This window comes from Aegilops tauschii, chromosome 5, assembly GCF_002575655.3.
Source record: "Aegilops tauschii subsp. strangulata cultivar AL8/78 chromosome 5, Aet v6.0, whole genome shotgun sequence".
In the NCBI taxonomy this organism is placed as follows: Eukaryota; Viridiplantae; Streptophyta; class Magnoliopsida; order Poales; family Poaceae; genus Aegilops; species Aegilops tauschii.
This window is the reverse complement of record NC_053039.3, coordinates 508082144-508092374: the sequence shown is the minus strand read 5'-3', so window position 1 is coordinate 508092374 and position 10231 is coordinate 508082144. Positions and strand designations below refer to the sequence as shown.

General features: G+C 44.6%; 1 protein-coding gene across 1 annotated transcript; it reads right to left on the bottom strand.

The window, feature by feature from the left end:
* Nucleotides 1–365: 365 nt before the first annotated feature.
* Nucleotides 366–1259, bottom strand: LOC109779608 (blue copper protein 1a-like). Its single transcript, XM_020338247.3, has 2 exons — nucleotides 1006–1259; nucleotides 366–865 (listed from the first exon to the last, which is right to left on the bottom strand). Exons 1-2 carry the CDS (start codon nucleotides 1181–1183, stop codon nucleotides 546–548), a joined length of 498 nt encoding a protein of 165 aa, XP_020193836.1. The 5' UTR covers nucleotides 1184–1259; the 3' UTR covers nucleotides 366–545.
* Between the last annotated feature and the right edge of the window lie 8972 nt (nucleotides 1260–10231).

Sequence of the window (10231 nt, the reverse complement as noted above, 5' to 3'; positions counted from 1 at the left end):
TTATTCATAGTTAGTAGAGCATGCCATGTTTTGGTAGTCCGAGAACATGTGTTTGACTACGTATGTACGTTGCATGAGATTAATATGGATGTGAGGAATCGGTCTGAAGGATCCGGTTGTGGAGAAGAATTTTTGTGTGCTGTCCGATCACTGTGCATGAACGCGGATGGATGGGTCCGCTGGCGGTTAGAGGCCGGATTTTGCTACTTGTGGTTGTACATGCTTTTAGTAGCCTTTAGAATAAAATTTTAGGTTAAGTTGCATTGGCTGGCTAGGGAGCGGTTTATTTTAACAGCCATCATAAGCCCCAAAAAACTGCGACTAATTGGAATAAAATTTCACTAAGCATGTCTCATATTTCAATGTTTCAGTGTAAAATCCAATTGTATTCATCATAGGTTCGGCTGAACCATGGTCTGAAAAACGCCTCTCAAACAATAATGCTGATACATAACAAGCAGCACGACAACACACACAAATAGAAAGAAAAACACGACGCGACGGTCTCGGTGGCTCACATATAGAAGGTCGATGGGAGTTGTAGCCTAGAGCACGAGCACGGCCATGGCGAGCGCAGTGACCGCGGCCGCTGCCTCACCGAACCGCGCCTGCAGCTTGCCAGCAGGGTTGGTCGGGGCTGGCTGGGGAGTCGGCGGAGCGGTCTCGAGGATGGTGATCTTGAGCTTCATGCCGTTCTGGCAGTGCTGGCCGACGGCGCAGAAGAACCACTTGCGTCCGGCCTTGTCGAGCGTGACCCGGTCCTCGCCGGTGGTCAAGACGACGGCGTTGGCCGGTTTGGTGCACGAGAGGAAGTCCGGCCCGCCCACCTCCACCAGATTGTGGGCGGGGCTGTTGTACTTGAACACTGCAATATAGGTAACACGAGAGCGCGCGGCGAGCAGTTTAGCTTCCGACGAAACCAAGACAGGGAGCGCGCCGTGTTGTGAAGCATGGCGAGATGCATGCGCGGCGCGTGGTTGGATTAATGGTTGTGTGATTGCTTACCTAGCGTGTCGCCGGCGACGAACTGCTTGGTCTCGGCCCAGGCCGTGTAGTTGAAGTTGAGGGTCCAGCCCTTGTCGTCGCCGACCATGTGCTCCGTGGCGACGGCGAGCCCCGGGAGGAAGGCCACGGCGAGGGCGGCCGCGGCGAATACGGCGACGAGCATCTGCTTGGACGCCATTACTGACTGAGGAAGCAGCAAAGCTAGCGAGATGGCTGGCTTGTTGCTAAAGGGGAAGGGTCCTGTGATGGGATGGATGCAGCTCGTGTGACGTGTGTTGTGCTTCTAGCTCTGGCTTTGCATGTATATATAGGGAGGGAGAGACAGAGCTGAGTGATGACTATCGTACGTATGCGTATAGTAATCACCGTTGGCACTGGAGCTATCAGCTGGCAGCTGGCCGATGGCGGCAATGGTGTGACGAGTTGAATGCGTCCGTGTGGCGCCAAATGTAGCATTGCCTTGGTTTCATCGGAACAGAAGAACAGTATGACGCAGATGCTGATTATTTGGTCGTGTAAAATAAAACGTTGTCCTCCTCGACCTGTTTGATGGGTGAGACATGGTCTTGCTTTGGCACATGTTATCAGTGTGCGTAGTTGGACACTTGGGCCGGCCAGGTTCGTCGTCGATGTTAGGGATGATACTCCCCGTGGCAGAAGAACATCGTCAAGGCCAATTGGTGAAGTCTGAACGAGGGTAGAGAAAGAGACCGTGCAACACTTTCCTTGATTATCACTTGAGGTTACACAGGTACATATATACATGCTGTACAACAGAATTACACAAGTCTAGCCTATAAAGAATGGGACCACTATCCAAGCACGTTCGCTAACACCCCACTGCAGTCGTGTCGTCGATGCCCCGGGAGACATAGAGACCGGACCTGAAGCTCTAAAAAACTGATGTTGGCAAACCCTTGGTCATGATATGGGCTAGTTGTTGAGCCATTGGAACATGTACAACACGGAACTCGCCAAGGGCCACCTATTCTCGAACGAAATAAATGTCGAGCTCTATGTGTTTTGTCCTCCGATGATGTACTGGATTTGTGGACATATACACAGCCGAAACATTGTCGCAGAAAATGGCAGTGGACTTCGTGGGAGAGATGGCAAGCTCAATAAGCAACTGACGTAGCCAAACACAATCGGCGACAGCGTCGTACTCCGCTTCTGCACTGGATCGAGAGACAATTGTTGGGGAACGCAGTAATTTTAAAAAAATTCCTACGCACACGCAAGATCTATCATGGTGATGCATAGCAACGAGAGGGGAGAGTGTAGTCCACGTACCGTCGTAGACCGTAAGCAGAAGCGTTATGGCCACGCTGTTGATGTAGTCGTACGTCTTCACGATCCGACCGATCCTAGTACCGAAAGTACGGCACCTCGGCGATCTGCACACATTCAGCTCGGTGACGTCCCACGTACTCTCGATCCAGCTGAGTGTCGAGGGAGAGCTTCGTCAGGACGACGGCGTGATGACGGTGATGATGAAGCTACCGGCGCAGGGCTTCGCCTAAGCACTACGACGATATGACCGAGGTGGATTATGGTGGAGGGGGCACCGCACACGGCTAAGGCACTGATCAACTTGTGTGTCTATGGGGTGCCCCCTTCCCCTGTATATAAAGGGGTGGAGGAGGGGGAGGGCCGGCACTCTATGGCACGCCCTGGAGGAGTCCTACTGCCACCGGGAGTAGGATTCCCCCTTTCCTTCCTCCTTCCTCCCCCTTCCTTCCTCTCCTAGTCCAACTAGGGAAGGGGGGGGGGGGGGGCGGCGGCCCCCAACCCAATTCGGATTGGGCTTGGTGGGGGGGGGGGGGGGGCGTGCCCCCTCCTAGGCTCCCTTCTCCTCTCTCCCACTACGGCCCAATAAGGCCCATATACTTCCCGGGGGGTTCCGGTAACCTCCCGGTACTCCGAAAATGCTCGAACTCATCCGGAACCATTCCGATGTCCAAACATAGTCATCCAATATATCGATCTTTACGTCTTGACCATTTCGAGACTCCTCATCATTGTCGTGATCACATCCGGGACTCCGAACAACCTTCGGTACGTCAAAATACATAAACTCAAAATACCGATCATCACAGAACGTTAAGCGTGCGGACCCTACGGGTTCGAGAACTATGTAGACATGACCGAGACTCATCTCCGGTCAATAACCAATAGCGGAACCTGGATGCTCATATTGGCGCCTACATATTCTACAAAGATCTTTATCGGTCAAACCGCATAACAACATACGTTGTTCCCTTTGTCATCGGTATGTTACTTGCCCGAGATTCGATCGTCGGTATCTCAATACCTAGTTCAATCTCGTTACCAGCAAGTCTCTTTACTCGTTCCGTAATGCATCATCCCGCAACTAACTCATTAGTCACATTGCTTGCAAGGCTTATAGTGATGTGCATTACCGAGAGTGCCCAGAGATACCTCTCCGACAATAGGAGTGACAAATCCTAATCTCGATCTGTGCCAACTCAAAAAGTACCAGCGGAGACACCTGTAGAGCACCTTTATAATCACCCAGTTACGTTGTGACGTTTGGTAGCACACTAAGTGTTCCTCCGGTATTCGGGAGTTGCATAATCTCATAGTCATAGGAACATATATAAGTCATGAAGAAAGGAATAGCAACATACTAAACGATCAAGTGCTAAACTAACGAAATGGGTCAAGTCAATCACATCATTCTCTAATGATGTGATCCTGTTAATCAAATGACAACTCATGTCTATGGCTAGGAAACTTAACCATCTTTGATTCAACGAGCTAGTCATGTAGAGGCATACTAGTGACACTCTGTTTGTCTATGTATTCACTCATGTACTAAGTTTCCGGTTAATACAATTCTAGCATGAATAATAAACACTTATCATTATATGAGGAAATATAAATAACAACTTTATTATTGCCTCTAGGGCATATTTCCTTCAGTCTCCCACTTGCACTAGAGTCAATAATCTAGATTACACAGTAATGATTCTAACACCCATGGAGTCTTGGTGTTGATCATGTTTTGCTCGTGAGAGAGGCTTAGTCAACTGGTCTGCAACATTCAGATCCGTATGTATCTTGCAAATCTCTGTCTCCCTCCTTGACTTGCTCGCGGATGGAATTGAAGCGTCTCTTGATGTGCTTGGTTCTCTTGTGAAATCTGGATTCCTTTGCCAAGGTAATTGCACCAGTATTGTCACAAAAGATTTTCATTGGACCCGATGCACTAGGTATGACACCTAGATCGGATATGAACTCCTTCATCCAGACTCCTTCATTTGCTACTTCTGAAGTAGCTATGTACTCCGCTTCACACGTAGATCCAGCCACGACGCTTTGCTTAGAACTGCACCAACTTACAGCTCCACCGTTTAATATAAATACGTATCCGGTCTGTGACTTAGAGTCATCCGGATCAGTGTCAAAGCTTGCATCGACGTAACCATTTACGACGAGCTCTTTGCCACCTCCATAAACGAGAAACATATCCTTAGTCCTTTTCAGGTATGTCAGGATGTTCTTGACCGCTGTCCAGTGATCCACTCCTGGATTACTTTGGTACCTCCCTGCTAAACTAATAGCAAGGCACACATCAGGTCTGGTACACAGCATTGCATACATCATAGAACCTATGGCTGAAGCATAGGGAATGACTTTCATTTTCTCTCTATCTTCTGTAGTGGTCGGGCATTGAGTCTGACTCAACTTCACACCTTGTAACACAGGCAAGAACCCTTTCTTTGCTTGATCCATTTTGAACTTCTTCAAAACTTTATCAAGGTATGTGCTTTGTGAAAGTCCAATTAAGCGTCTTGATCTATCTCTATAGATCTTGATGCCTAATATGTAAGCAGCTTCACCGAGGTCTTTCATTGAAAAACTTTTATTCAAGTATCCTTTTATGCTATCCAGAAATTACATATCATTTCCAATCAACAATATGTCATCCACATATAATATTAGAAATGCTACATAACTCCCACTCACTTTCTTGTAAATACAGGCTTCTCCAAAAGTCTGTATAAAACCATATACGTTGATCACACTATCAAAACGTTTATTCCAACTCCGAGATGCTTGCACCAGTCCATAAATGGATCGCTGGAGCTTGCACACTTTGTTAGCATCCTTTGGATTGACAAAACCATCAGGTTGCATCATATACAAGTCTTCTTCCAAAAATCCATTCAGGAATGCAGTCTTTACATTCATTTGCCAAATTTCATAATCATAAGATGCAACAATTGCTAACATGATTCGGACGGACTTAAGCATCGCTACGGGTGAGAATGTCTCATCGTAGTCAACTCCTTGAACTTGTCGAAAACCTTTCACAACAAGTCGAGCTTTGTAGACAGTAACATTACCGTCAGCGTCAGTCTTCTTCTTGAAGATCCATTTATTTTTGATGGCAGGATTGCAAAGAGACTGGCAGGTATCTCTATTTTCATGACTCAAGCAGGAAAATTGCTCCTGGTCAAATCAGTGCTTACATCACTATCAGTCTTCTTCATGTGCTGTCTGGACATCCCTATTACCATAAAGAAACAGATAATAAAATACTTGAGGCACTATCTTTGGAGAAGCCTTGACATGGAGGACCGCAGACCTGCATTGGTGGCTTGGCACACAGTTTGTAGACCCAAAGAACAGGGTGGTTTGGGAGTCTTGGATATCTATACACACAACAAAACCCTGCTCATGAAGAATGTACACAAATTCTTCAACAGACATGACATTCCTTGTGTCGATCTAATTTGGGAAACTTACTACCGTGATGGGAAATTACCAGGAGACAGCATGGTGGGCTCATTCTGGTGGAAATCCAACTTAGCTCTCATTGATCAGTACAAAGCTATTGCTAGATGCAATGTGGGAGATGATATTAGTGCATTTTTGGGATGATTTATGGCATCAGACAGTGCTCAAGAACAAATTCCATCACTTATACTCCTTTGTCAAAAATCCGCAACTGAACATTCAACAAGTGATACAGACTGAATATTTACAGGATCTCTTCTATCTCCCACTGACAACAGAAGCATATGAGGAATTTTTACAAATGGAGGATATTTGCATCTCTATGAGACAATCTGAATACTTGGACTCATTGGACACATGGAGCTACATTTGGGGGAATGAATTCTATTCATCCATCAAAGCATATAATTTTCTAATTGGACATAAGCACACACCCCCACACTTCAACTGGATTTGGCAGAGCTCATGTTAGCCCAAACACAAAGTATTCTTCTGGCAACTGCTCCATGATAGAGTCAACACAAGAAATCTGCTTAGAAGAAAGAGTTTTGTGTTGGACGCATATAACTATGCAGTAAGAGGCTACCAACAGGAAGAAACATTACATCATCTCTTTTGGGGTTGCCCCCCTTTGTACAACAATGCTGGGATTTTATCTGTCCAACAAGAACACCAAACTTGTCAGTGTTAGAAGCATTCCCAGATCTGAAGGACAAACTAAACTACCCATTCTACATGGAGATCATCATTCTTGGATCATGGGCCATTTGGATAACCAGAAATAATAAGATTTTTGAGAACATTGCACCATCCTTCCAAGGATGGAAGTTCATTTTCTTGGAGGAACTCAAGCTTCTAAGATTCAGAACGAAGAAAAAGCATGAGAGGCAATTCTCTGTTTGGCTAGAAGCCCTGTTGTAATCTTATTTCTTTTGTAGGCTTGTTTTATAGTTCTGTTCTCTCTTTCTTTTCTTTCTTTCTTCTTAGTTTTTTTCTTTTCTTCTAAAGGCTTATCTCAAGCCTTTCAGACTACTTGTTTACTTTGCCCTATTAATTTATAAAAATTACAGTGGTGTTTTACCCTACTGTTTATAGTCAAAAAAAATATTTTCGATGGCTTCCCGATCATCGGGCAAGTCAACCAAAGTCGACACTTTGTTCTCATACATGGATCCCATCTCAGATTTCATGGCCTCAAGCCATTTCGCAGAATCTGGGATGATCATCGCTTCCTCGTAGTTCATAGGTTCGTCATGGTCAAGTAACATGACCTCCAGAACTGGATTACCGTACCACTCTGGTGCGGATCTTACTCTGGTTGACCTACGAGGTTCGTTAGTAACTTGATCTGAAGTTACATGATCATCATCATTAGCTTCCTCACTAATTGGTGTAGGAGTCACAGGAACAGATTTCTGTGATGAACTACTTTCCAATAAGGGAGCAGGTACAGTTACCTCATCAAGTTCTCCTTTCCTCCCACTCACTTCTTTCGAGAGAAACTCCTTCTCTAGAAAGGATCCATTCTTAGCAACGAATGTCTTGCCTTCGGATCTGTGATAGAAGGTGTACCCAACAGTTCCTTTGGGTATCATATGAAGACACATTTCTCCGATTTGGGTTCGAGCTTATCAGGTTGAAGCTTTTTCACATAAGCATCGCAACCCCAAACTTTAAGAAACGACAACTTGGGTTTCTTGCCAAACCACAGTTCATAAGGCGTTGTCTCAACGGATTTAGATGGTGCCCTATTTAACGTGAATGCAGCCGTCTCTAAAGCATAACCCCAAAACGATAGCGATAAATCAGTAAGAGACATCATAGATCGCACCATATCTAGTAAAAGTATGATTACGACGTTCGGACACACCATTACGCTATGGTGTTCCGGGTGGCGTGAGTTGTGAAACTATTCCGCATTGTTTCAAATGAAGACCAAACTCGTAGCTCAAATATTCTCCTCCACGATCAGATCGTAGAAACTTTATTTTCTTGTTACGATGATTTTCCACTTCACTCTGAAATTCTTTGAACTTTTCAAATGTTTCAGACTTATGTTTCATCAAGTAGATATACCCATATCTGCTCAAATCATCTGTGAAGGTGAGAAAATAATGATACCCGCCGCGAGCCTCAATATTCATCGGATCACATACATCAGTATGTATGATTTCCACAAAATCTGTTGCTCGCTCCATTGTTCCGGAGAATGGCGTTTTAGTCATCTTGCCCATGAGGCACGGTTTGCAAGTACCAAGTGATTCCAAAAGTCCATCAGAATGGAGTTTCCTAAAGCACTTTACACTATTATGACCCAAACGGCAGTGCCACAAATAAGTTGTACTATGATTATCAACTCTGCATCTTTTGGCTTCAATATTATGAATATGTGTGTCACTACTATAGAGATTCAACAAAAATAGACCACTCCTCAAGGGTGCATGACCATAAAAGATATTACACATATAAATAGAACAACCATTATTCTTTGATTTAAATGAATAACCGTCTCGCATCAAGCAAGATCCAGGTATAATATTCATGCTTAACGCTGGCACCAAATAACAATTATTCATGTCTAATACTAATCCCGAAGGTAGATGTAGAGGTAGCGTGCCGACTGCGATCACATCAACTTTGGAACCATTTCCCACGCGCATCGTCACCTCGTCCTTAGCCAATCTTCGCTTAATCCGTAGTTCCCTGTTTCGAGTTGCAAATATTAGCAACAGAACCAGTATCAAATACCCAGGGACTACTGCGAGCATTAGTAAGGTACACATCAATAACATGTATATCACATATGTTCACTTTGCCATCCTTCTTATCCGTCAAATACTTGGGGCAGTTCCGCTTCCAGTGATCAGTCCCTTTGTAGTAGAAGCACTCAGTCTCAGGCTTAGGTCCAGACTTGGGCTTCTTCACTTGAGCAGCAACTTGCTTGTCGTTCTTCTTGAAGTTCCCCTTCTTCCCTTTACCCTTTTTCTTGAAACTGGTGGTCTTGTTGACCATCAACACTTGATGTTGTTTCTTGATTTCTACCTCTGCAGCCTTTAGCATTGCGAAGAGCTCGGGAATTGTCTTATCCATCCCTTGAAATTATAGTTCATCACGAAGCTCTTGTAGCTTGGTGGCGGTGATTGAAGAATTCTGTCAATGGCACTATCATCAGGAAGATTAACTCCTAGTTGAATCAAGTGATTGTTATACCCAGACATTTTGAGTATATGCTCACTGACAGAACTATTCTCCTCAATTTTGCAGTTGTAGAACTTATTGGAGACTTCATATATCTCAATCCGGGCATTTGCTTGAAATATTAACTTCAACTCCTGGAACATCTCATATGCTCCATGATGTTCAAAACGTCATTGAAGTCCCGGTTCTAACCCGTGAAGCATGGCACACTGAACTATCAAGTAGTCATCAGCTTTGCTCTGCCAGACGTTCATAACATCTGGCGTTGCTCCTGCAGCGGGTTTGGCACCTAGCGGTGCTTCCAGGACGTAATTCTTCTGTGCAGCAATGAGGATAATCCTCAAGTTATGGACCCAGTCCGTGTAGTTGCTACCATCATCTTTCAACTTAGCTTTCTCTAGGAACGCATTAAAATTCAACGGAACAACAACACGGGCCATCTATCTACAACAACATAGACATGCAAAGTACTATCAGGTACTAAGTTCATGATAAATTAAAGTTCGATTAATTAAATTACTTAAGAACTCCCACTTAGATAGACATCCCTCTAATCATCTAAGTGATTACGTGATCCATATCAACTAAACCATGTCCGATCATCACGTGAGATGCAGTAGTTTTCAATGGTGAACATCACTATGTTGATCATATCTACAATATGATTCACGCTCGACCTTTCGGTCTCAGTGTTCCGAGGCCATATCTGCATATGCTAGGCTCGTCAAGTTTAACCCAAGTATTATGCGTGTGCAAAACTGGCTTGCACCCGTTGTATGTGAACGTAGAGCTTATCACACCCGATCATCACGTGGTGTCTCGGCACGACGAACTTTCGCAACGGTGCATACTCAGGGAGAACACTTGTACCTTGAAATTTAGTGAGAGATCATCTTATAATGCTATCATCGAACTAAGCAAAATAAGATGCATAAAGGATAAACATCACATGCAATCAATATATGTGATATGATATGGCCATCATCATCTTGTGCCTTTGATCTCCATCTCCAAAGCACCGTCATGATCACCATCATCACCGGCGCGACACCTTGATCTCCATCGTAGCATCGTTGTCGTCTCACCAACTATTGCTTCTACGACTATTGCTACCGCTTAGTGATAAAGTAAAGCAATTACATGGCGATTGGATTTCATACAATAAAGCGACAACCATATGGCTCCTGCCCGTTGCCGATAACTCTGTTACAAAACATGATCATCTCATACAATAAAATTTAGCATCATGTCTTGACCATAT

What these genes read in the sequence shown, in the direction of transcription:
- LOC109779608 (XM_020338247.3), bottom strand. Translation starts at nt 1,183, where the DNA reads ATGGCGTCCAAGCAGATGCTCGTCGCCGTATTCGCCGCGGCCGCCCTC. An exon ending in CGTCGCCGGCGACACGCTAG is followed by an intron (nt 866 to 1,005) that starts GTAAGCAATCAC and finishes CCTATATTGCAG; the next exon opens with TGTTCAAGTACAACAGCCCC.